This window comes from Labrus bergylta, chromosome 3, assembly GCF_963930695.1.
Source record: "Labrus bergylta chromosome 3, fLabBer1.1, whole genome shotgun sequence".
In the NCBI taxonomy this organism is placed as follows: domain Eukaryota; kingdom Metazoa; phylum Chordata; class Actinopteri; order Labriformes; family Labridae; genus Labrus; species Labrus bergylta.
In genome coordinates, this window is record NC_089197.1 from 27,046,451 (window position 1) to 27,073,733 (window position 27,283).

The window sequence follows — 27,283 nt, forward strand, 5'->3', positions numbered from 1 at the left end:
TTCAAGATCAGGACATGCTGGGAAACGGTTTAATAAAAAATGTTTTCAGTTACTACACAGCCCTTTGTTTAAAATGACACTTCAATAATGTAAACATTATCTTTGTGAGTTAAATTAGGTTTTCCAATCTAAGGTCTTGGCTCCTCTCCGGGTCTCAGAATAAGTGTAGAGTGGTCATGAGCTGATTCTTGGGGTAAGGAAGAAGAAGAAATAGTAAAACCACCAAAGTTAATCATTTTTTTTAAAGGTATAATATAGTCTCTGTTTTGTTGTTTAAATGTGTAACCTGTTTGAGGTACCTGTAATGGTTTGTATCTTAAATCCGTGTTAAAAGTTTAACTTTACAAACTGTAAATGTCTCTTGTGAAACTACAATAGCTCACAGACATCACAGAAACGCTTCTCTTGTTGACGTTTTGTTACCACTGGATTCATCTTTTACAAAATAGTGTATTTAATTAAATGTTTCAGATGAATCTTAATATAACGCGCATTAGTCTGTACGGTTTGATACCAGTATGTTCAAACTGGAACTTGTTTTAGACAGTTTTTTCGCTCAAACTTCAAGTCAATTTAGTAAATGTATTCGAAAGGTGTATAAAACACTGCTGGCAATATAATAATAATATGAGCATGATATTATATTATAATGTAATATTATATTTAGAGTGTGTGAAAGAAAGAGAGAGTTTCGTGGGCTGTTTACAGGGGATGTTGGTGTCAGAGCCCTGCTCAAAGAAAAAGCTGCGTCCCTCTTCATCTGTGTTGTTGTTCCTCGGAGTTTCTGTCCAAGGTGCTGAAATCTGCTGCTCCAGGGACAGGTCACGTGACTGCGCTTCCTCCCTCTGTGAGTGCAGGATGCTGCGTGTGTGTGTGTGTGTGTGTGTGTAGGCATTGAAACACCTCAGTCCTCATCATGAGCGATCCAGGCTCATGAAGAAGGCTTTTCTCTCAAGACGGCGTCGCGGCTTCCGTGTTGTGCCAGCGTGTGGAATCTGCGCGGGTGGACGCTAAACTTTTAGGCTTTAGCGTACATCCTCTTCTTCTTTATGTTCCGTGTGTTCTTCTTTTTTCTTTTTTTTATTGCCGCTGCAGACATTAGTGTGGCAACTGTGGATGGGCACACAGGAGTGGGCTGCTGCCCACCAAGTCTGACTGTGTTTCGGAGGCACTGAGGAGGAGAACATGTAAGAATCCCCGCAGATCCTCTCGGATCCTCTTACGGCCAAAATGCAGAAAGGGATGAGACTCAATGATGGCCATATCACTTATCTGGCTGTTTTGGCGAAGAAGGATGGCACGAGGCGGGGGTGCCTGAGTAAGAAAAGCTCAGACAACACAAAATGGCATTCAAAGTGGTTCGCACTGTTGCAGAATATGCTGTTTTATTTCGAAAACGACTCGAGCTCACGCCCCTCCGGACTGTACCTGTTGGAGGGATGTGTTTGCGACAGGGCACCGTCACCTAAACCTTCTCTGTCCGCGAAGGAATGCTTAGAGAAGCAGGTAAGTTATCGATCACACGGGGAGCTCCCATAAGTCTGACTAACACAGCCAAAGGTAATCCGTCTCACTGAACGTTGTGATGATCTTTACATAAGAAAAACAATGATCCATCTCTCGGCATTCACGAGACGAGCCATTAGAGCCGACACGCAGCGAACTCGCTCACGGACGACACAGTTGCTGTTTTTATCCCATCATGTATTTATCACGCAAACAAATGTCCCAGAGATGTTCACTTGACGTTCAGTGTTACGTAATGGCGTCATTCTAACTGATTGATTGTCTCTATTCTGCACTAAAATAGGCTCCGGAGGCTGCCTCAGATGCGTCTCATCTACGACAACAAAATGTGTTTGTCGGTTTAAAGTCCGCAGGATAAACCTTCAATCGTCAGTGCTAACTTTGCAAACACATGCAGGAACTATCTAATCGTTCCTCTCTTCTGTTTTGTGGTTATTAGTACAATATAGATTGAAGCACGTGTATTTTATTTTTTTTTTTATGTAAGAGTGTGTATTTTTAGACATCCCCAAATGTTCAGGGACTGCAGCTCAAATGCAGGGAGTAAGTTTAACCAGCGTCCAAACTTTGCAGGTTGCCATCTTGCGGATGAGAGCTGCCCCTTTCCCTGTCGTTTTGACGTATTGATTTAATTCCTTGTCTTGATATTAATAGCATCCTACCTTGGCAACTGCGTCTCTCCGGTTCATAGCGGCTGCTTCATTTGATAGCTTTCTCATTATCACGGGGTTGTTAACGACAGCCATGAATGAGAACAGAACGATGTCACAGGCTTGCTTTTGTTTTTCACAACACCCCCCCCCCCCCCCCCCCCCACCCCCCTTATTGTTTTTTTTATATCTCTGGCATAAAGTGGCACGGATTAGCGTACAATGGTTTAACATTTCCCTCTGTTTCTGTGCCAGTGTGTCGATCAGAAACAGTCTTAGAGAGCGCATGGTGGTCTTTACAGAAAACAGTTTGAAAGGTTAGTTGGTAGATAAAACCTTGTAGCATTAAAGAATCGAAGTGGTCCAGCTGTTCTGAGCTGTGGCTGCAGTCACCTTCTGATATGTGATCTGCCAGCTGCAGCATCTTCAGGTGTCCCTGTAGCAGGTAGAGAAGTCAACGTAATAGGTCATTTAATCTGCTCAAACATACTGATCTTGTTTTCTGAGGCAACAGGTGGTCAGTATTTCAAACTAATGCCATGCATGTCCGTTTAAAAAGGCAACAGTTAATTATAGAAACTCTTTAATGCCTATCTGTAACTTTTGAGTTACATAAGTTTATCCCACAGGGTTCCAAAGTCTTGCACTTTATAGGGTAAGCAAAAACAAAAACAAACTGATACAAAAAAACAAAAGGCAAACAAGGTTTTTTGGCACCCATACACAGGTGCCTGAATTACTTGGAAATATAGATGCTGGATTTATGATCAGAACATTTATCTTCTTATCCCTAAGCCATAGAGTGTTTTATTTTATTCGGATGTTCACTCTGGATCCACTTGTGCAACAGTTTTTTTTGTCCTAAATAAATAAATTAAGTCAGGTTTAACACAAAATTACACAAAATACAGTTCTATACTCTCATAAAAGAAAAGTTCAAGTCCTTCAGAAAAAAAAAAACATCTACATGGATACACTAAATCCCTTGCAAAAGTGTAGCATGTCATATACATCTTATCTGATACAAAATGCACAATGCTTTGGCAGTGCTTATTTGATAAAAATAAACTAAAATAAGTCACTTTAAAAAAAATGCATAGAAAAAAAATACAGAAACTAAAATAAAAAAACATTTATTTATTGTACCCGAGATGATATGTGTAATGCCTGATTCCTTAAATACAATGTCAGGACAAAAGATGTTCCCTATTCTGGAGATGAAATATGGACTGAGAAACATCTCCGCTGACAGCTGTTCATGCAGGCTGCTCTGGTGAATTTATTTCAACAGGGACTTAAATGAATATGAAAGCCTTCAATTAGCATAACACAGTCTTCTGTTCAGCACGTGTCTATCTACATAATATGTGTCAGGAATACATTCACTCAGTTTTGTGTTAGTTTTGTGGGGCCATGAATTGTCAGGGAATAAGATGAGCACATGTATAAAGTTTAGATTTTTTTGTTGTTGCACAAACTGTTGATATCCATGCTGACACTTGTGTCATTTACAATATATCTTGCAGTCATGTACCTGCTTGTACGTGCATGCAGCCACACCTGTACATCTTGTTGGACATTTTTTGCATGGTTCAAAGTCTGTATTTGTCTCACAGTGTCCTCCAGCATACATTGATGTCGATCCATAAAGGGTGAAACAAGGACAGAAAGTGTAATCAATGCCTCAGGTGTCTAAGAGCATACAGATTTCCTTTTCACTTTTTCCTCTTTGGAAAAACAAAGAAAGACACTCGAGTCGATGAGCTGCCTGCAGAGGTCATCTGAGGCAACACTGATGTAGATTTCTAACTTTAAACTTGTTACATATACAAAGATTACAACAGAGTACAGATTTCTGTTGAGCCTGTTAGTGCATGAACTGTGGGGCTGTGTGTGAATGCGTGAGCTGCAGGAGGAACGGCCAGCAGAGTGCTGGATCTTATCTGTGTGTGACAGGGAGAGGGACAATGCGGCGAATAGATGCCAAGCCAACTGCCACCTTGCATGCAGGGCTTTCTATAGCCCTTCTCCAAAAAAGCAAAAGATCTTTCTCGCTCCCTCGCTCACTGTTTGTGTCTCTGTTCTCATTGTATTCCTTGAAATGTTCTACTTTTAAATGTTCTTAGTCCCCATTTAGAAGGCGAGCTACATTTTAAGCCCACAGTTACTATGGCAACCCCTATTTGCATCTGAAAAAGTGCATTTGAAGGGGCCACCGAAATGTGCAACAACATGCCTCAGCATTGTGCTACAACAAATCCAGTCTTATGAGAAATACAAGGGGGGTCATCTCACATGATGAAGATGCGCAGAGTGGTGTGGAAAGACTTGACATGTTTAGGTTTTCATTTGTTTTTTTTTATGTAGCTAGAGAAATATACTATGTCTACTAACACAATTCATATTACATATGAGGTTCAATGACTATTAAGTAGTGGTTCAAACAGATTAAGCGCTCTGAATTTTAGCAATAGTAAACAGATTCAGTTATTACATAATTGAATGTGTGTAAAGTTGTCTGTCTTTCTATAGAGGAATTGTAATAGTTAATGTTCATTCTTTTAAATAAGGAATTTCAATGGGTTAGGTTGTCTCACTTACCGGGAGATAATGTATCTGTGACAAAAAATGTGGTGACGTGGAGCTAAATATAGCTACCTAAAAGGCTTGACACACCAGCTCACAGGAAGCAAGAGATGGGAAGCACATTATTGACAAAGGCCCTTTCTGCTGCTCATCAGGAAATATGGAACATTACTCCCCTTCACAAATGATTTGCTCTTGGCATTTGGGAGGGATAAAAAATCCAATATATTGGATTTGTGGGGGTCTATTTACACTGCATCAGTGTTATATAATTTGATGCGTTTATTCCACAAATAAGCTGTCCGCACTATTACAGCAATTACCAGCACTTTGTTGATCTGAGGGTTTTATCTGATAAGCCTTTTAGAAAATATCGCTCTGTGCATTTGCCATAATTGCCATAACTGAACCTTAAGGGCTGTGGGGTCACCAGGGATAATTGGTGAGAGAGTAAAAAAAAGAATGCAGACGCAGAGGGGTTTGTGACACTGAAATGCAGCCGAATCACAGACAAAGCTAAACAAAATATGCCGTCAGTAGAGAGGCTTCCACCAATTCAGAGGTGAGTTGCCAGGTTACAGACAGAATGCACAGAGGCTTTATAATGAATCTCTCAAGACTTTTCCCTCAGGATCATTCCCTCCCACTCATTCACACACATGCATATGTGTGTATGCACACATTTTTTTAAAGGTATTCCTGCAGCTCATCAAAGAATGACTTAACATCTTTCATTTTCAAACCCTTAAATATTCAAAATGTCTTATTTTATGTTAAACAAATTTTCCTGGTGCTGTTTTTCAGTATTACTTCACAGTCACATTCAATCATGACAACCAGAAGGCTTTGGAGCTGCGCACAGAGGACGTCAAGGACTGTGATGAGTGGGTGGCTGCTATCACACAGGCCAGGTACCTCTCACACATGACCTCTCATCTTTATACACACACCCTGCTGAGGTTGTTCTCCAAGGAAGGTGTGTGTGTGGTGTGCGGTTGTACTCTTGTGTAGAGCCAATTAATTCAACCAATCAGTGAGATATTAGGCCTAACTTATCATCACATTATCTATGAAATTATTTTGTGTTGCAAACTTTACCTGTTGCAGCAGGTTTTAAGGAACTTTAAAAAGAAACCAAAGGAATTTTAGAGCTGATAAAGTCAAAGACCTGTTCCCAACTATAGATTAGCGTGTGATTTTTCAAGGCAAAATGTCATGGACAATTGATAATTATCCAAACGTTTCAGTTGGTGATGGTGGTATACAAAATTGAATTGAATTGATGGACAAAGCCTCCCAAGGAACCACTGTGAAAGTGGCCAAAAGTACACTTTTTGTCTTCAGAAGTCATACAAAGTCTTTTTCAGATTCAAATCCAATTTGAATTGGATTGTGGAAGTCAGAATATTTGGGGTTAAAGTACAATTTAAATGATCTATTGAACACAACCTGATAGAAAACTCAGAGCACCTCACACAGCTTGTGCACCTTCCTGAGAGAGTGCAAACACTCTCTCCATGGAAGAACGTGACTTTGCACTGATTAAAGGAGCAATATATAACATCTCTAGTGAATTAAATGATAAAATGACCTTGCCATATCATTAGACATTACATTTGGATGACCCTTGGTTTGCCAGATGTGAGACCAACAGGTGTTGCAGTGATGGAAGCGGGCAAGCGAACTGGTTAAGATATGACTGAACCGTGGTCAAACTAGAATAAATATTGGAGATGCTTTTGAAAAATGGAGAGAGGTTAGAACGCAGCAAGGTTTTAAGACCGATGCAGAGCTGGCTAAACACTGAAGCTTCCGTGTTCGCGACATGGCAACCCACATATGCATCGACTAAAGGGAGGCAGGGGGGAGATAGGTCTCTCCAATGTTTTGAATTTGGACTACAGTACCAAATTTAAACACTATGTGTCAGAGTTACATGTTGCTCCTTTAAAGCCAAAGTAATCTTGTAGGTTTGTGAGCCCTGTAAGATGGAGCCCTGACTCTTTTGAGATCATGTCCATTGGATTCTTATATGACCCTTTTTTTATTATTGCTATTATTTTGAAAACTTTTTTTCATAAAGTGTTTTGAACTTGTTTTATGGTGCTCAGAGATGTATAATGAGCAAAATGCCCCTTAAAGATTCTGAGACAAATGCAGGTCATGAAAGCCAAGCAGTACAATCACTCTAAATGTCAGCAGTGTGCATTTGTATGGCAAAAGGTCAATTGATTGGTCTCATTGAAGATTGCATTGATTCTCGGTCAAGGCAGCAGCTCTAACTGTACAATAGCAAATTGCTCTGTAATACATGCATGTAAGACACATCAGAACAAAGTGGATACATACTACCATATTGGTTTTTGAGTTGTTTAAATGTATGGATTATAAATTCTAATGTTTTTGTAATACTTAATATAATACACTTAATACACAGGCTGTTTATGATGTTGACTCAAACCACACTAAAACCTTTTGTTGAACTAGAATTGTTGCAAATGCAGAGGCAGTCTTTACACATGATTTGCTAAGACCACAAGTATTTGAAGAATTGGACGTGTAAATGTCTGCACTCTGCAGATGTGAGTAATTTGGTTCAAACACATGCTGGTCAGAGGTCTGCCTTTGCTTTGATAAATCTATGGAGATATGTAAAGAGCCCCTGAAACACGTGTTAATGACTGGGTGTGTGTGTGTGTGTGTGTGTGTGTGTGTGTGTGTGTGCGTGTGTGTGTGTCTGTTTAGTTACAGGAACCTGGCTACAGAGCATGAGACCCTCATGCAGAAGTATCTCCATCTACTCCAAATAGTGGAGACAGAGAAAACAGTTGCCAAGCAACTTCGACAACAGATAGAAGACGGGGAAATCGAAATAGAGCGGCTAAAATCAGAGGTAACTTGCCTTGGAATTTCATGCCATTGCTGTGTATGTGTACATGTTGTTTTTTCAACCGCACAGAGTGGAGGCCGAGAAAAAAACAGAAAGTAAGTGAAAGTGGTCAGACACAGAGTATAGTCTATGATGGGGGAAGGGGAGATACATTTCATGATCCAGGTTCCCAACCACAGTGTTTTGAAGTTTCATGACTAGCGTTTTAGCTCCCAGCAATACAGGATGTCCTTATTAAAGACTGTTTTGCATCCTCATTATTCAGTCTAAACCAGATTAAACGCATCTCTCTTTTAAGTGCTAATAGCAAGCTCCAGTTGAATTGACTGTTTTCAATATGAATGAACCAGCTTCTGTTGTACCTGATTCAGCAGTCTGCATCAGAAAAGGATAATGAACTGTCTCACTTTTCATGGCTTAAATCTGTACTAATAATGGGTTTTGGTGTGTTTTGTTTAATCTGAGTCCCTTATTAAAAGCAGTTTGTGTTGAGTCTGATCCCATACACTTTGTTGTTCTAATGGGAGTAAAAGAAAAAAACATCAAATAAAGTAAAACAGATAACATTTTTAATGGCGCTTGTACAGTTTGTTCATAAATACTTTTTAACATTCTCGTGCAGTGGTCAAGAGAACTGGTGACTGACCCAAAAGTGGGTCTGAGGTCCAAACTGCACTATTTTTCATTTAATAAATCTGATTGGTTTAAAGTTATCAGAAATTTGGGTCACATTTTAGAGTTGGTGGCGGGTCCTGAGACTAGACCAGATGAGAACCACTGTTCTAGAGGGTGGTAACAATAGGACGATTACTGAATAAAAAAAACACATTTATAACCACGATACATACACAGAGAGGTCTCAAAAGAATAAAAGTCTCAAATTCATGAGGTACACCATCTTGTCTCACTCATGCAAACCAGTGTTTGATATGTGTTGAATTTCAGATCGCTGGACTTCTAAAGGATAATGAGAAGATTCAGTCAAATCCAGAGGTACCTCCCAGCGAGGATGACACTGAGATAAAGAAGATCAAAAAGGTGAGATCTAACTGACTTTGTGTTGAGGAGTGTAAAAGCACAGAGTCTTTTCTATCAGTATTCTAAACAATACAAAGAGGAAGACTAAGTAGAAAGGGGCAAAGAAGGGAGGGTTTAATCAAAGTTTAATTTGCTGCAGCAGGTAAATGTACAGACATTTTGAACAGGTTTTTAATGACACGTCATCTTTCTGCACTTACAGGTTTTATTTTTAACCTTCATTTTTTCAGAGCAGCTGACACCAGTTTTTACAGCAGGGAGCTGCTCGTGTACTACAGTCGCCTGGTTGTTCTGTCTGCAGCTCTTCTGAAGCAGCTGTCTGCTCCTTAAAAAAGAGATTTTGGAAAGTTCTGACAAGCAAGTTACTTTAAGCTCTACAAAGTGTTTTAGTGTCTTTGAGAGGATTGTTTTGGTGCCAAACCTTGGTTCACTCTCAACGATCTTATCAGGTTTTGCTTCTCGCAGCAGCAGGACAAAGTCTTTCACACTCAGACAGTAAACAATAGAAAGAACAAGTGAGCAACTAGCTGTTGAAAACAGTGAAACAATTAGCAACTAAAGATGGAGGAATGGTTCTTGGAGGAATGGAGATTATTGAGACCCAAACAGATCTTAAAGTACAGTTTTTAATGGACTTAACGCTGCTGTTGTCATGCCAGCAGAAACAAATGCTAATGTCTAAAGGTTGTGTGAGCAGACAACTCTATGCTAGCATGTACTGCATGCCGTGGTAACTTTATAGATTTGATGTCATGTCTACAGCTTTGTTTACGTCCTCCTGCTAACCAACCAATTAAAGTTCAGTTCTTCAGTTCTTCATGAACATCATGTACAGTAACTGCTATCACTTTGACACCTGAAACTGGATCTACCTTTAGCTTGTCCTCACAGCATTGACAAACATCAGCCTAAAGATACAGATGTGAGTGAGAAGCCTGGATTTACTGTTTATTGTTCCACAGTATGTACCATTTGACAGGTGGAGTGTCACTGACACGCTATCACTATTTTACAATGCTTAATGTAAAGAATGATAGCTGTTTGATTGGTTAACATAATTCTGAATATTATGTAAGTCCATTGTAATGAACTTGTTTTTAAATAACACACTGAAACACTGTTTTAATGTCCCATCAGGATATTGATCATGTTATGGTTGTCCATTAGAAGATGAAGGACTTAACGAACTTGACTTTGTTCTAATCTTTTTCTGTGCAGGTCCAGAGTTTCTTGCGAGGTTGGATTTGCCGTAGGAAGTGGAAGACCATCATCCAGGACTACATCCGGTCACCCCATGCTGAGAGCATGAGGAAGAGGAACCAGGTGGTGTTTAGCATGCTGGAAGCCGAGGCTGAGTACGTCCAGCAACTCCACATTCTGGTTAACAACTTCCTGAGGCCGCTCCGCATGGCCGCCAGCTCCAAGAAACCGCCCATTACTCATGATGATGTCAGCAGCATCTTTCTGAACAGGTGGCTGGTGGTCACACTGGGGGTGTTAGTAGTGTGCCTTTCAGTTAAAGTGAGAGAGGAACAAAATCTCATGAACACTGTTTTTTTTTTTTTTCCCGTTTAATCAGTGAGACCATCATGTTCCTCCATCAGATCTTCTATCAGGGCCTGAAGGCGCGGATAGCCAGCTGGCCCACACTTGTGCTGGGTAAGAGTGACTAGAAGACCCCTCGACAAATCGCACAATTCAGCATTAGACTTTATTTAATTTAAATTTTTTTATAGATTCTATCAGTCACCCCCAAACTAACATATTGTATTCATGAGGATGTCTGCTCTTCTTCACAGCTGATCTGTTTGACATCTTGCTGCCCATGCTGAACATTTACCAGGAGTTTGTGAGGAACCACCAGTACAGTCTGCAGATCCTGGCCCACTGCAAACAGAACAGGGACTTCGACAAGCTGCTCAAGCAGTACGAGGCCAAGCCCGACTGTGAGGAGAGGACGCTGGAGACCTTCCTCACTTACCCCATGTTCCAGGTTAGACTTCAGGTTTACAGCGTGGATAACTGCAGTATTATGACACAATCCACACAAAGTTGTCAGAAAGTTAAATGTGGCACTATTGCCTTTAGAGAATGGGAAGTAAAGCACAAGGGTTTTACACTTTCTGATAAAAGAAAGAATCAAACCCATTGTGATTATTTAAAAGATTTATCTGCTTAAAACGGCTTCATGGCCAAGTAATTACCAGTCTAAGGACATTGGAGTCCACATTATTGACCAAGCTTCTAAAAACCTAAACCTTTTACTTTAAATAGTTTGTAGTGTCCATTTAATCATACAAAAAATAAGACAAACTATTTTTAATAAGTTGTTCAACACTCTCTTTCTCTCTCTCTGTCTCTCTCAGATCCCTCGTTACATTCTGACGTTGCACGAGTTGCTGGCTCACACCCCCCACGAGCATGTGGAAAGAAACAGTTTGGATTACGCCAAGTCAAAACTGGAAGAACTTTCCAGGTAGATCTACCAATGGCCTGTTAAAATACATAGTACATTGTACCATTATTGTTGTATCTGTCTAAATGATGAATAGCCACTAACCCTATAGAGAAGCACCCTAGAGAAGAGAGACTGCTAATGACAGATGTTAATTGGTTTGGAGATGCACCTGGCTTGTCTACTGTACTACTGATGCAAGCTAACTCATTGGTGCAGTAGATGGTATGTTTGTGCAGTTTCACTTCGGTTAAAAAGAAATGCAGTGCATATCGAAGGAAATAGGATAAATCTGATAGTTTTAAATCCATAGCTGTCAGGGTTTTTTTTACTACTCACAATTATCAATAAACTCAACCTCAACTGTAAAGTATCTGAAGTGATCAATTGTTGTTTTTTTCTTTTCAGAATTATGCACGATGAGGTGAGTGAGACGGAGAACATCAGAAAGAACCTCGCCATTGAGCGGATGATAGTGGAGGGCTGTGAAGTGCTGCTGGACACCAGTCAAACCTTTGTGAGGCAAGGTAAGTTTGTCTCCAGGTCAGTTTCAAGTTAAAAGATCAAATCTTAATGATTTGAAGGTGTAAAACTTTTTTTAAATGTTTGATTTCCCCCTTTTATAAGGTTATCAATAATAACTACTGGTAAACACTCTAGTAAATTCAAAACATCTCTCATTTTAAACAAAGTAAGTGTATGTATAAAACTCGATATTCTGTGGCAGACACACAAACACTGCTGGAAAATGACTTGAACATAGTAATCAGTTGATAACCACGAGTTTATCGACTTTACGAGAATAAAGTCATAGAATTACGAGATTAATGTCGTTATTTTAGATTGTAGTTATATCAGAAGAGCAGCAGCCGCCTGTTTCGAAAATGACAAATGTTGAGCATCTTGTGAAGTTATACTTTATTAAAGGTTTCACAAATAAGGAAATAGGCTACTTCCTAGTCTGTAAAAAACAGTTTTACAAAAATATCCGATTAGTTGTGTTGGGGCTTTCAACCTTTCAGAATATGAATTAACATAGCCAAATTTAAATTGATTTACAAATTTAATTCCTTGAGTTTACAAGTTTGAGCTTGAAATTTTAGATTTTTTTTCTATAAAATGGCCAGAATACTACGTGGTGCTACAGAATGGTGCTAATAGACTGCAAAAAAAACCTCTCAAATCTTAACATGTGAAGTTGTCTAGTTTGTAGTCAAAAATGTCTAATTACACTTAGAAGCTACATTCACCTGACAAGTCAAGATGAACGTCTTAATTTAAGATATTGGATAATGATCTCATTTTAAGAAACTAAATCAGTAAATGTGTCTTGCTGCACTGGCATCTTTTTTTACTCATTACAAGTAATTAAGTCCTTACATTTTGTTTGTAACGTTTTGAAATAAGCTTTTCATCTGGACTTGACTTTAATTGAGGTTTTTTCTTTACAATGAATAATACAAACACACTTGTTAAGAAATGAGTTTTTACAGTGTAAGCCAACAGCAAACATAATACATTACAGTGCTCTAAACTTTCCTTCTGTCTTTTAACCCCTGATGTCAGAGCAATCACTTCAAATATATCCACATTCTCCCCACTCTGGATCTTTTGGGCCTGAAATTTGTAGAAAAGACGATAAGATGTTGTACATTATCAAGCCCCACAATGTGAAGGGATTTACTCACCATCCAGCAACTAGGTTAGCCTCGGTGACTGCACACAGCTCTCCAGAAGCAGCTACACACTCTGTGCCTCTAAAGCAGACAGGATGAACTGTCCTGCTCAGTCCAGCACAGAAAAGCACCGTCAATTATATTAAGAGCTCAATAGCCAATTATTTCTTACAGATTTATCACACAGGCTTTAAAAGTGGCTTTTACGGACCTGTTATAATAATAACTAGAATTTAAAGGCTGACAAAGATGCTCTTATCCACCGCTAAGCTGAGCTTCACTGCTAAAATGGTTCATTTGATGACAGTGGTGATTCAGTTGTTAGTTTGGTTTGAATTTGCTGGACCAGTCTCTATGTGAACTTCATTCGTGTGTGTGTGTGTGTGTGTGTGTGTGTGTGTGTGTGTGTGTGTGTGTGTGTGTGTGTGTGTGTGTGTGTGTGTGTGTGTGTGTGTGTGTGTGTGTGCGTGTGTGCGCACACTCCTGTCACTCCACAGGTTCTCTGATCCAGGTGCCCATGAGCGAGAAAGGGAAGATCACAAGAGGTCGACTGGGCTCTCTGTCTCTGAAGAAAGAAGGAGAGAGACAGTGTTTCCTCTTCTCCAAACATCTCATCATCTGTACACGCAGCTCTGGGGGAAAACTTCACATCACAAAGGTACAGTAGAAAAAAGCCATGCATTTAATGCAACTGTAATTTAACATCAGACTTACAGATATTTATCACAAAGAAGCATTAAAAACTGTTTAAACAATCATAAAAAATGTCAATAAAATATAAAGTAATTTTTGGATGCAGGTAATCATCGTCTTTTTTACCCCAGAGAAAGCTTTGGTGACAAATTTTGTATGAAATTGTTGTTTTTTACGTCAGCACTCGCAATAAAGATTTCAACTTTTATAATAAAACAGAAAAAAAGCAGGTGAATGAAACGTGTCTCAACGCATTTTTGTCTGTCACCTCCCCTAGTGGCCCAACAGACTCAATCCACATGAATCTTAACATGCAAAAAAACACTTTTTCTTTTACTATAGTTACCTTTTTGTGTTAGTGCTGATTGTTTATGGGGAGTTTTTGAGTTGAGCTAGCAAACACTTTGTTTGTTAATGTTTTTTAACGCCCCTACAGGCCTGTACAAACTCTCCGCCTCTTTCTGCAGAATTCTATTTTTAAAAAATCTTAAAACTAAAAGTGTGTCCCCTTTCTCTGTCTTTAAGCAACACGCTATATGTGACCTTATAACCTTTCATCCCCCCACAGAATGGAGTGGTGTCTCTCATAGACTGCACACTGATGGAGGAGCCAGAGGGGACAGATGATGAGTGTGAGTTACTACAGTACATGAAGTATATATTCGATGCTTTCTCAATAATAATAATAATAATAATAATACACATACGTAGATGTGCTGCATGTAGATTTTCTACTGAGATTAAAAATTGCCATTATTTACAGCAGCCTGCTTTACGAGATCTCTAAAAGAGATGATCCATTATTATCAGTATTATAATGTTACACAACCCTTAAAACTTGCTCTTAATTTTTACAAGAGGGGTTTATTTTTGACTTGCATTAGTTCTAACGTTTCCCCTCCACTTGCAATGTTAGGCAATCAAATTATTTATTTGAACCTTTTGAATGCAAAGACATTCTCCATAATAAATGTTTCTGAATATATAAATCAAACAAAAAACACTTATTATTATACAAACTTATTCCAAATGAAACATTAGTGAAGTAGATTATTTTACTTGGTTTGTTTCTCTTTCTCCTTATTGTGTTTGCTCTCATTAGACTTTCCTTGTTAGCGTAAAATACGAGTTTTGGAATCTTGTGTCTTGCAGCCAAAGGGGAGCGCAGCGGCCAGGACATCGAGCACCTGGACTTTAAAGTGATGGTGGAGCCCAAAGATGTCCAGCCCTTCACCGTCATCCTGGTGGCTTCATCCAGACAGGAGAAGTCAGCATGGACAAGCGACATCAGCCAGGTGCATGTCCTCATCAGTGTGATCAAATACTGTTTCAAACAAATCAACAGCAAGACTGTGAAGTGCATGTGTGACTCAAACTTAAGAAAGAAAGGAAAAAATAGTATTAGCTTTGTTTTAAAGTTCGGACAGCTTTAATAACCCTGGGTAATTACTGTAGAGTTAACAATCTTCTGATCTTGTTACCAAAACTCGACATAATGAGATCAGTTTTGTATTTGAAATAAACAGGAGATACTTGTACCCTAATGAAAGGATAAAGAAACCTCAGGCTCTGTTTATGTGAGCTAGTCAGGTAGTGACAATACCTACTGTACCTCGTGGCCCCTAATGGCTCCCAGAACTCAAAAGGGGCCATGTGGAATATAATATAATCATTAGGCAGATAGAAGCAGAAAGGAAAATAGCCAAAAGGGAACAAATTTATATTATAAGGTTTTTGAACTCACTCACCTCCCCTCCTTGTTTTTGTGACCTGTTTTTTTCTGCCTGTCTGCTCCTTACAGTGTATTGACAACATCCGCTGCAACGGACTGATGATGAATGCCTTCGAGGAGAACAGTAAAGTCACCGTGCCGCAGATGATTAAGTGAGAGTCCAAATGCACATACATTACACATGCACAAACAGAGACTGGCATTTAAATAACAAAAAGACATGACTAATGCATGAAAAATGCACAAATATGTGTGCCCAAACTGGAAACATAAATGTAGTTGTATAATCGTGAAGACCCTCATTGACAATGACATCATCCCTAGACTATACACTTAACAATCACACCCACATTCCTAACTTCAAAGCAGCTTACTTTTCATGAATAGTCTCTCTTTCAATGTCAAATAATTACTCTCACAAAGATATACATACACACAGACATACATCAACAATACTGTTGAAGCTAAGGAAATATCGAGGTTACCTTTCCATGTGAATGTGCATCTTCAGACACAGCTAGGAATGCTGCGGCCTCTGAACGCCACAGTGAGTGCTATAAATACAATATTTTGCTGGATATTTACTAAAAGAAGCATACCTCCAATATTTTTCTTTTTGATCAAATGTTAAAGTTAATCTTCTTAAATGTTTTTTGAGGGTGTATTTTTTTTCTAAGGTGAAACTACTCTAGCCTTAGCAATGTTAATGCTCTACTCACTGACCCCCACATGACCACAGCAGTGTTCTAATGAGCTAAATCCCTGTGAGTGTAACATTCCTAACATCTCTTAAACTCCACCGCAGGTCGGACACCAGCTTGTACTGTGATGATGTCGACATTCGCTTCAGCAAGATGATGAACTCCTGCAAGGTGTTGCAGATTCGCTACGCCAGCGTGGAGCGTCTGCTGGAGAGGCTGACCGACCTGCGCTTCCTCTCAATTGACTTCCTGAACACTTTCCTCCACTCCTATCGGGTCTTTACCAGCGCTGACGTTGTCCTGGACAAGCTCATCACCATCTACAAGAAGCCCATCAGTGCCATCCCTGCACGGTGAGTGAACCCCTGATTGAGCTGATTCCAATACTTTTTTTTTTTTTTTTTTAACACAGATCTTATGAGCTCACTTAGAAGAAGATTCATGCCTGCTGGCTCTGGAAAAGTCTGTTGAAAATAGTACAGAAAATAGTACAGCTGTTAACAATGCTTCCAAGGTGGGTGACATTACTCTGAGTACCAGTTTGCTAACAGCCTGGTCGGTCCAACACATTGATTCCAAACAAACTTTCTTCTTTTCTGTGTGAAAATAAAAATCTTTCCCAGAATAAATGAATTAAATGTAAATGATTAAATGTGGTTATTGTTTAATAAAGACATACATCATTTAATCAACATTTTGAACAGGTGCATGCATGGTCTTCAGTCCTTGCAAGACTAGCCGTATTTCCGTCAGCCTCAGCTGTATTTTTTTTTTTTCTTTTGTGAAATCTAAGTGAAGACAACAAGCATGCTTATCAATGGACCTGCTCAACATTGGAGTTTTAGAATCTCCTCTGTGACCATGTAAGCATGTGGACATTGGCTCAGAGCACCACTGTGCCTTCATGAAGCCTCAAAGAGACACTTAGATTTATTCCAGTAAACAAAAAAACTAGCCTAGCTAAAAAGCCAAACTAAATCTCATCAAACTCCAGTTACATTTGTTAAAAACAAACCACAAGTATATAATAAGAGAAGGAATGAAATGCAGATTTAGTTGTACCTTAAAGTATCAAGATAAAACAATGTGCTGTAAATTTTAAAACCCAATATGAAATATAAGGAGGCCAATACAATTTCATTTACACATGCATTATCCTCTGCTAAGATTGAACATGTTTACTCCACAAAGCTTAATTGTTTGTAATTAATTTCCCTCAAGCACAAACCCCTATAACTACAGTATTGACATCTGAAGAAGGTTGAAATGTTCTACATATTTCTTCCTGAGGATGCAGCATCAGCGCTGTAATAGTGCAGGGAAAAAGTGAGATCTCCCTGGTGTCTGGGTTTGCCTGTGTTCTCACGTGGACTGTCTGTAAGTAGCACCATCATGATATTATTGTCTGTCCAGGTGAGAAGGGACCAGAGCAGAGGCAGCGAGAGGTCACACCAACACATCCGCTCCTCTGACGTCCGTCCACCGTCACACTAAATTCGGGTCTTGCGTCCACCCACCTCTCGCAAACTCCTCCTCTTCTTTCTCCTACCTCTCTTTACCCTTTTCCTTCACTCACTTTTATTTTTCTTTCCACAAGTCTGACCATTCCCCTCTCCGCTGCTCTGTCACCATGGCAACCATCCACTCTGCTGCAGAACCCCACCCTCTCCCACTCTCTCTGTCTTCTCCCTGCCTCCCCCCTTACCTTCCCTCTCTCCCCTTCTCCTATCATCTGCAGCAGCTCTGTGGTATTAAATATTGATGGTGGCGTTTTGCACCCAGACCCTGCTCTCCTCTCCTCCTCTCTCCTCCTCCTCCTTCTTCTTTTGTCCTACTCCTCTCTCTTCTCCTGCTTAATTATCTCCTCTTTTCTTCCTGCTTCACTCGTGTCCTCTCTTGACTTTCCACTTTGCCTTTTTGTGCTTTGTCTTTCTCATTTTTTGTGACTCCCCCCTCTTTCCTCTGTCCATCCAGCCTACCTATTCCTTGCCCCCTTTCAATCCCTGCTCCTCTCGCCTCCTGTCTTTTGTTACTTCACAAATTTAGATGAGGAGACACAACATGGCTGCAGCTACCACCATACAGGGCTGGAGGCTTCGCATTCGCCCACTCTCAGCCAGCAGCCTTTGCTGTGGTGGAATCCATATCCACTCTGTTGCTCCCCTCTCGCCCCCTCTCTCTCAGTCTCACTGTTTTTGCCCCTGCTTTTTTTCTTTTTTTTTTGCACTGCAACTCTGTCTCTGTCTTTCCCCTTTTCTCTCCGCTCCCCTCTCTCCATGTCTCTGTGGGCCTCCCCTGGGCTGGTTGCTGTTGGCAGCACCCGTGCCTCCCACACTGTCACTTGACATGCTATTTATAGGCCTTCAGAGGGGGTGGCTCTCAGTGCAAGGAGGATGCTGTCTTAAACAATGTAGCTTAAATAAAAGAGGCAGGAGCTCCCTAAGAGCCCTGTGGTTAATGTGTTCCCTCTCTCCTTCTCTGTACAGACACCAGGTGGACAATGCACCCATATTTTATACCCCTCTCCGCTTTCCCCTGTTCAGGTCACTGGGAATGATTAAGCTTATCAAAATAAAGTAATGGATGCTTCATCTAATGTTCACCCTACTGTATTTTCCTCCCCGCCTCTTTTTCTCCCTGTAGTTCTTTGGAGCTGTTCTTTGCCAGCAGCCAGAACAACAAACTCCTCTACGGCGAACCACCCACGTCGCCGCGTGCCAGCCGCAAGTTTTCCTCCCCTCCTCCTCTGTCCATCACCAAGACATCCTCGCCCAACCGCAGACGCAAGCTTTCGCTCAACATCCCTATCATCACAGGGGGCAAAGCCCTCGACCTGGCTGCACTCAGCTGCTCTCCCAATGGCTATGCAAGCATGCACTCCACCATGTCACCCTTCAGTAAGACCACCCTTGACATTAACAAACTCTACGTGTCGAGCACCATGGCCAGCAAGATCCCCGATGACGGCGAGACCAAAGCCGAGGGCAAGGCTGAGGAATCTGTCTTCAACAAGCAAGGTCAGAATCATTGTCTCAGGGAGCTTGCTCAGGTCAAAGGGGTTCATGTGTACTGTCATCTCTTAAATCTCTAAAATGTATAATACCAGAAAAATATATATCCCATTAAGGGTGTAAAGCAGGACTTATCTACATAGGATGTCTAAAGAGAAAGTACTTTTCACAAGAGTAGAATCTACTTTTCCCTGTGTTTTAAACTTGAAATAATAATGTGGTAAAATCCAACTAGCCGTGATTCTTGACCATGAGGATTTAAAAGTGGGTGAGTCAGTTAGGCCTTACATCCTTGAAGTTTCCTGTTGTTTTCTAGACATTGAGTCTTTGCTGCCCCGGTCCTAGCTTACCCTGAGCTCCACTCAGAATATATATATTTCTATTTTTGAAGTCTTTTTTTTATGATTGTAAAACACTACTTCTATCCAGATCTGTCTGTGAGAGAGGAATGTGATGAGGACCCGAGTCCGAGTGATGAAGCTGAAGCAGAAATGTCTCCTCCAAAGTCCCCATCAACACCCAAGAATGTCAAGTCAAAAAACTCTGGTACAGTATTATGATGACTTTCCAACTTTTTTGTCATGCAGATATTTATTCTTGACAATCGTTTCTTCAGACATCTTGCAATCTACTTTTGAGCCACCACTTTAAAAAATTAGTTGATAAAATATGAGCGCTGGCAAACTGTAGTACATTATACCTGTCAGCAAAGGCTTCTGACATTAGTAAACATCATATATTTAAAAAAAGCCACTGCCAGGTACTAACCTAGCTTAGCATAAAGATTGAAAAACAGGAAAACCTTTCCATCCAATAACTAAGATACATTTTTGGCTCTTCTATGCCTTTATTTGAGAGACAGGACAGTGGATGGATTTAGAAATTGGTGAGAGAGAGAGAGTGGGGAATGACATTTAAGAAAAGCCTGGTTTGAAGGACAATAGCCTCTGTACATGGGGCACCCAAACTAACCAATAGTCCACCGGTGCCACCCTTTCCATCCAATATCGTACCATCAGCAATTTTTTATGCTTACTCGTTAGCAGTTTTACTTTAGGTAACGATACTGTATAAAAACTTGAACAGTTACAGTATAAAAAACTTGAACCGTAACCCATTGCAGCTTTAAGGGGGTTTGAGGTGGACTGCTTATCGCCTGAGTGCAGTGACTTGCTTAAGTCTCTTTGTGACTGTGAGTTAAGGCCTCCAAGCTCTTCCAGAAAGGTAGCTTGCCTTGCTGAGAAATAATCAGGTACATAATCTCCATGTGAAACCACAACATGCTGTTCATTGGTAAACTTTGGGGGTTTCACGTGTTTGTTGCTTTTGGAAAGAGCAAGCCTTTCTTTTCCCTCCTGTTTTTAATCATTGTACTCAACTAAGAAGCTACTAGCTGTCTTGACAATCATAACAGTGGTGTAAATTTGCCTTTAAGCTCAGTCTTTTTGCTTAATATTGTAAGAATTTTCCGAAACTTGAAGGTGTCTCTTACTAGAAGAGATCACCTACATGTCCAAATCATGTTTCCTGCTGAATCCAATAAAATCAAAGAAATAACATGCCAGCGTTATTTTTACCATCAGATCCACTTTTGTGCAAATGAAAAGAGTTTTTTTTAGAGGAAAACAAACCATACTACAGTGAAATAAACCCTGCTTAAATAGAATGTATTGAGCAAACTTTTTTTCAGCAAATGACAACCATCACTATAGCCAAATAAGGTCTTGATAAAACCACCCACATCCTACCGGCCCTCCCCGCACTGCACAAAGAGGGAGCATCCACCCCGTAGGTAGTCAGGCACAATTCATCCCCAGTGTGTTCTCTTCCCACGGTGCTGGATACAAGGGAAGCCAGTGCCTTGTGTGAGTAGGTGGAAGGAAACCTTGTACCTTAGCAACGATGTGCATGTTCTTCTACACCGCCCCCGGCTGCACGGGGGAAGGGAGGAGGGTGAAGGAGGCAGGCAGAGAGTTAGACACAGTGGAGTGTACACCATCACTAGCACGAGCTGCAGCACATATTGCGCAGGGTCTATTTTAGCTCTCTGTTGCCCTCCACTGGTCAGCAGCCTATTTTTATGACATACATAGAGGCTACCTACAGGACTACGCATACAGAATCACCACCCAGTCTATCAACCAAGCAGTGAGCCAGCAGCATTTTGTGTTTGTTAGGAAAATGTGAGCTGTTCTAAATTAGCTTTAACTTTTTAATGACAATTAAAAAAAAAGATTAAGGGTATTAATCTTTTGGGGTGGCAGTAGCTCAGTCTGTAGGGACTTGGGTTGGGAACCAGGGGGGTCGCCGGTTCAAGTCCCTGTGCGGACCAAACCTGGAAGTTGGTCTAGTAGCCGGAGAGGTGCCAGATCACTTCCTGAGCACTGCCGAGGTGCCCTTGAGCGACGCACTGCTGCAGCTGCCTCACCCTGGCATCCCTCCATTAGTGTATGTCCATAGGATCCTGTTTGTTGCATGACTTACAGAGTGTAAAAACTGACATTTCCCCTTGCAGGGATCAATAGAAGTGAAAATCTTAAATATCTCTGTTTTCTTCTTTTTATAGAGTTTTCCCTGTTTTCCTTTAACAATGGCATGGTAGTGTCATCCTGCCGGGAGCTTGACAATAACCGCAGTGCCCTTTCTGCCGCATCAGCCTTCGCAATCGCAACTGCTGGTGCCAATGAAGGCACGCCAACCAAGGAAAAGTACCGCCGTATGTCACTGGCCAGCACAGGTCAGTCACATGAGGGGATGCTGCTTCCTGTCTAACTCAAAATTAAGTATACAATTTGCACTGTCAGTATCAGAGGCAAATCTGCAGGAATGAGAAAGGAGTAGTAGTGGTTTTGGCTTTAACAAATCAAATTAAACAACTTTTTCATTGACTGTGGCTGTGTTAAATGTGGCTCCAGTTTTTCCTACAGACCAGAGGAATGGGGACAAAGAGTTTGTAATCAGAAGAGCTGCTACAAACAGAGTCCTGAATGTTTTGCGCCACTGGGTCTCCAAACACTCACAGGTACAGTCACCTTTCCTTCTTTCTCTATATTTCTCTGTTTTTTCGTCCAAGGTTGCTGCAGAAGAAAAGGGACATGTGTAATGACTGTTGTTGTTCCTGTGTTGGTCCTCAGGACTTTGAGCTGAACACAGAGCTGAAGATGAGGGTCATTAGCTTCTTGGAGGAGGTGATGCATGACCCAGAGCTCCTGACACAGGAGAGAAAGGCAGCTGCCAACATTATCAGGTAGGTTTTTAGTAATCATTGATTGATTGAACATACTGTCATGTAAGATATATCAGTTTGTTAGCAACTTATAGACAAAATAGTTCAGCGCCTCTGGAGAAGAAGAAGTAGGCTTCTACAATAAATATTTGGACTTAGTATTATAATGGTTTCAAAATGAAAGCTAATATGAAAGTTTGTTAAACCGTTCTTTCTTTTGAACAGCAGGGGGAGACACTGCTGCTTGTGAAAATAAGTCTGATTGTATGAAAAAGAAACACTAATTTCAAGTGTCGAATCTTCTTCACATCAGCATGTTGGTTACTAGTCACCAAGATGATAACAAACAGTATCTATGCCTATCCAAATATGGGCACTGCTGGCTAAAAAAAAAGCATTATGGCAACAGCTTGTGTTGAGGTAGGTGGAGGTTTCAAAAAGAAAGAGTGAGGTTACAGTGGCTTTGTCCACTTCTTTTATACAGCTCATGGCTTTACATCTGTACAGTATGGCAAAACTTAAGTAAGGCATCCTTCACAACACTGTTAAAGCCAAATGTGCATGTTATCAAGAATAAACAAATATTGTTTTCATTAAGGAAAAGAGTGAAAAATAGTCAATCAAATGCTCTTTTCCCTTCTCCCTTTTGAAGGACTCTCACTCAGGAGGACCCCGGAGACAACCAGGTCACTCTGGAAGAGATCATACAGACGGTGAGAAAAGACATTTCATTATAAAAAGAAGACTAGTAAATTAGACTATTTTGTGATGAAGCCGCGTTGTGACAATGTAATTCATTACGTGTGTTTGTGTGTCAGGCCATGGAGGACTGTAAGACTGAGCCTTTTGAGAGCCACTCTGCCCTGGAGATAGCCGAGCAACTCACACTGCTGGACCACCTGGTCTTCAAGGCTATCCCATATGAGTGAGTGCACAAGCATCCGGGTGTACACACAATCACATACACAAACACACACATACAAAAAACAAGGACTGAACGTTGGTAGGGGTTTTTTCTCATCTGAAAAATATTTATTTCACAGGGAGTTCTTTGGTCAAGGCTGGATGAAGAACGACAAAAACGAGAGAACTCCGTACATTATGAAAACAACAAAGCATTTCAATGACGTATGTGTTCACCATGTTGTTATGACTATAGAAATGAAAAAGTATTGGATGGATGGATGGATGGATGGATGGATGGACTGACAGATGTTTGGTCTGTTATTATCACAATGTATTTTTGTCCTTTTTATCAGATCAGCAACAGGATCGCCACAGAGATCCTGCACTGTGACGATGTCAACATGCGAGTGGCGGTGATCGAGAAATGGGTGGCGGTGGCTGATATCTGCAGATGTCTCCACAACTACAACGCCATGTTGGAGATTACGTCCTCTCTCAACCGCAGCTCAGTCTTCCGCCTCAAGAAGACCTGGCTCAAAGTCTCCAAGCAGGTATCAGTGGGAATTAAGTTTAAACATTTACTGAGAGTAGGGACTTCTGAGTGCAGTGACTGCTCCCAGCACAAAGAATGCTTCAGAACATCACTCTTAACTTGTCAATTACATTTCTTCTGTACAGACTAAGCTAACAATAAAGAAACTATTTATAAGTGAGCTCTAGAGTTGCTATGATGATATTGTTATCTTTGGACAGAGGGAGGCTAGCTGTTTCCTAAGCTTTATGCTAAGCTAAGTCACATTTATCCAGGGGCAGAAGTGATCTTTGCATTTTCCTGTTGGCAATAAATATACTTCCCAAAATGTTAAACTGTACCTTTAAAGTCCCCTTGAAACGGAAGTTCGAGACTATCCAACTGCAGAGTTGTTATATATTTCCAACTTAAACAGAATAGAACCAATCAGAAAATACTGTAGAAGGCGGGATATCACGTTGAGATGAAGTTGATTGGATCTTTAGCTTCATCAAGTTTTTTTACTTGGTCAAATAATTTGTAAATGACCTTGAGTTCAGGATGGGTCATCAGGCGTTTGAAACATTTTATTGGAAGAGAAAATAAAGTTCATTTTATGTAAAATACTCTGATCATGCTTTATTGAAATATATTTTGCAGATAAATTAACAAACACAAACACTGCATGGGGGAAATGTATTTTTCATTTCATTTGGACTTTAACTTTTTTTGCCTATAACTGAAAAATGAAATAATGAAACAGGACATTTTGCAAATAAAAGGAAGGCAACATGCTCCAAAGGTGGTGATTCTAGTCATTCTCTGTGTTCTAGACAAAGACTGTGATCGATAAGTTACAGAAGCTGGTGTCATCAGAGGGACGATTCAAAAACCTGAGAGAGGCTCTAAAGAAGTAAGTGCTCAAAAAATGTAGCAGAGGATTTTGATTCATTGCTTATATGACTGGTACCACATCTGTAAAACATCTGTCTTTCTCTGACCCATCTTTTGTCATCAGCTGTGACCCTCCCTGTGTTCCTTACCTGGGAATGTACCTGACGGACCTGGCCTTCATTGAGGAGGGAACACCCAACTACACAGAGGACAGCCTGGTCAACTTCTCCAAGATGAGAATGGTAACAACAGTGCAGATATAAACACATACACGTTCATTGTGTTTGTTATATTTGAATCCAGTTGTTAACCTTTAAATGTTGAGTAGTACTTCTGCTGATTTGTCTCCAGATATCTCACATTATCCGAGAGATAAGGCAGTTTCAACAAACAGCTTACAAGATTGATCATCAACCAAAGGTGAGATCATATATGTCTGTACTGTGTTTACTTGTTTAAAGGTATTGTTGCTTCAGAAAAATGTCCATAAAACAGTTTGTATGTAATATCTTTCAACTACTTGGAGCTTCTGAAGAACAATATGAGCACACGTTTGTTCAGTCAGCTTCTTTTTATGAATTGATTATAAATGAATTAACATTATGCAGCATACGTTTTTATTATTCCTTCAGGATATTAGAGAAATTTTGGGGACACATTTGAAGTTTTTTAGGCCTGGCATATTTTTTTAATTTTCAGTAAGAAAAAAATATTTCACTAGCCATTGCGCTATGAATAATTGTGTATATGACCAATAAATGTGAAATCATTGAAAATATATTTACCTTAAATTTTGTTCAACATTGATTAACTGACTACAGGTATATTGATTCATGTTTACTGTGGAGCCTGTAAAACGTGTTTTCTTTCTTTATTGTTTAGGTGGCAAAGTACCTTTTGGACAGCAGTACAGTGTTGGATGAGGAGAGCCTTTATGAAGCGTCTTTAAGAATTGAGCCGAAAATTTCATCATGAAGAGGATTTCTGTCTCTCAACCTTCATACTGAGTGTACAGGAGTAATATATCACAATGTACATACACTATTATTTGTATTAGACACAGTAGGCTGTGCCCCTCTAGTATGTGATTCCCAATGGACTTGTTGTGTATACTCGTTATTAGAGGCTGAGTAGAAGCCAAGAGCGGTTTTATTTATATAGTTAGAGTATTTATATGCCATTTATTATCTAAATACCATTTCATGATGTTTTTTTTAACCACAGAAATGACATTTTAAACAGAACATGCTATTTATGAATATCCTTATGGGAATGTGCAGTATAAAAAGGCTTTCATTGATGAGAGCTGTTAATTATTATAACATGAAAATCAATTCCAACTTCTCTGCTCAGATGTTAAAGAGACAGAAGCGCACATAACTGCTCAGCATGTTCATATAGTTCCCATACAAACGTTAAGCCTTATCAAAGTAGCAGCCATTACTGCAACATATTTGTTACCAAATAGATCCTCAAAATTTAAAGTAATAAAGGTATTCGCCAATCCTCTTATTTAATAAGTCATTTAAAATAAAACTTAAAGATTATAGTTCTGCCCTGATTCTAATCAAGAGCAGTAATGGCGGACACCACCAGTAAAGATTTCTATCTAAAGTTAATTATAGATTGTCGATCAATCGAATAGCTATTGCAGAAAAGGCAGACCATTCATACAGTAGCTTCAAAAAAAAGGGGATGGTGAAGTATTGAAATTTTGACACTTTTTCAAATTTTCACCTCAGAGAAATGCTGAGGTAGAAGTGGGAGCGCTCTTTTGTCTACGGTTGAATCATGTGTTTGGATGTTTCATGTAGCCACTGAATTACAAGGATTAGAGATTTGGAAGAGTTGGACTCACACTGGTAAAATATTTCTGATAGATTGGGACTGTTTTATTTTCCGTTTGGAGAGATGGATTATTTTTATGCTGTGCTTATCATCACCTTACTCCCCTGGTGGGCAACATGATGTGTATATATAGCATAAGCATTGGCAGTGTATGTAGCAGATGTAATCAATATTGAGCCACTTCAGGAAGTTGAATTCCCAGCTTTTACACTCAGATAGTGACAGAGATTTTATGGTAATCCTCTTCGGCCAGTGCATTATGGCTTTGCCTTAATCTTGAAATGGATTATATACCACAAAAGTATGTAAACTATTTTGTTCTACAATTTGCCAATGACGCAGACGTATTTGCTGTGTACAATATCCTGTACAGGCAGTCTGATGCATTTCCTAATGTGTTCAATGCATATCCCTTGAAATGTGTTATCCTTATGATCGTTCAACTCTGTAATAACTTTTCTGTGTATGATACTTTAAAAACGAATGTTGAAAGCAACTTATAAGTGTAACACATTCTGTATCCTGTCTATTCCAATGTGGGAACTATACAGTAGTTATATTGTGCTTATTCTTGGACTATTTATAGGTATTTTTTACAGGCTTTGTAAAGAAAAACACATAAAGCTTAAGTGGCAGGCATGAACCACTTTCACGTGTTCAAATCAAATCTATATCTAGAACAGTATGTGTACTGTATTTTAACCCCACCCTTGCACATGAATCTTTACCCTCTTAACAGGCACATCAAATGTTTGCAGTGAGCAATACCCAGTGGTATGAGAATTATCTTTAAGTCTATTTCAACAGCTTGAGTAGTTATTTCCAGTTTTGTATAAAAGTGTATTCTTTCCTGATTACCTCTTGTTAATAAATCTATTCTTTCTCAGGGGGGATGGTTTCCTCAACGTGTTTGACTTTGTCAAAGCTCATCAATTTTGT

At 39.9% G+C, this 27,283-nt stretch overlaps 1 protein-coding gene across 1 annotated transcript; it reads left to right on the plus strand.

The window, feature by feature from the left end:
- LOC109990416 (ras-specific guanine nucleotide-releasing factor 1-like) lies at nucleotides 1–27,235 on the plus strand. Its single transcript, XM_065953070.1, has 27 exons — nucleotides 1–1,506; nucleotides 5,568–5,674; nucleotides 7,509–7,656; nucleotides 8,599–8,691; nucleotides 9,910–10,163; nucleotides 10,271–10,350; nucleotides 10,491–10,684; nucleotides 11,058–11,167; nucleotides 11,555–11,673; nucleotides 13,320–13,480; nucleotides 14,084–14,147; nucleotides 14,668–14,810; nucleotides 15,317–15,399; nucleotides 16,053–16,301; nucleotides 18,592–18,965; nucleotides 19,389–19,505; nucleotides 21,526–21,696; nucleotides 21,875–21,981; nucleotides 22,094–22,206; nucleotides 22,838–22,898; nucleotides 23,004–23,110; nucleotides 23,229–23,313; nucleotides 23,445–23,642; nucleotides 24,436–24,515; nucleotides 24,621–24,738; nucleotides 24,848–24,916; nucleotides 25,379–27,235. The coding sequence occupies exons 1-27, from the start codon at nucleotides 1,231–1,233 to the stop codon at nucleotides 25,469–25,471; spliced, it is 3,774 nt and encodes a 1,257-aa protein (XP_065809142.1). The 5' UTR covers nucleotides 1–1,230; the 3' UTR covers nucleotides 25,472–27,235.
- The last annotated feature ends 48 nt before the right edge of the window (nucleotides 27,236–27,283 follow it).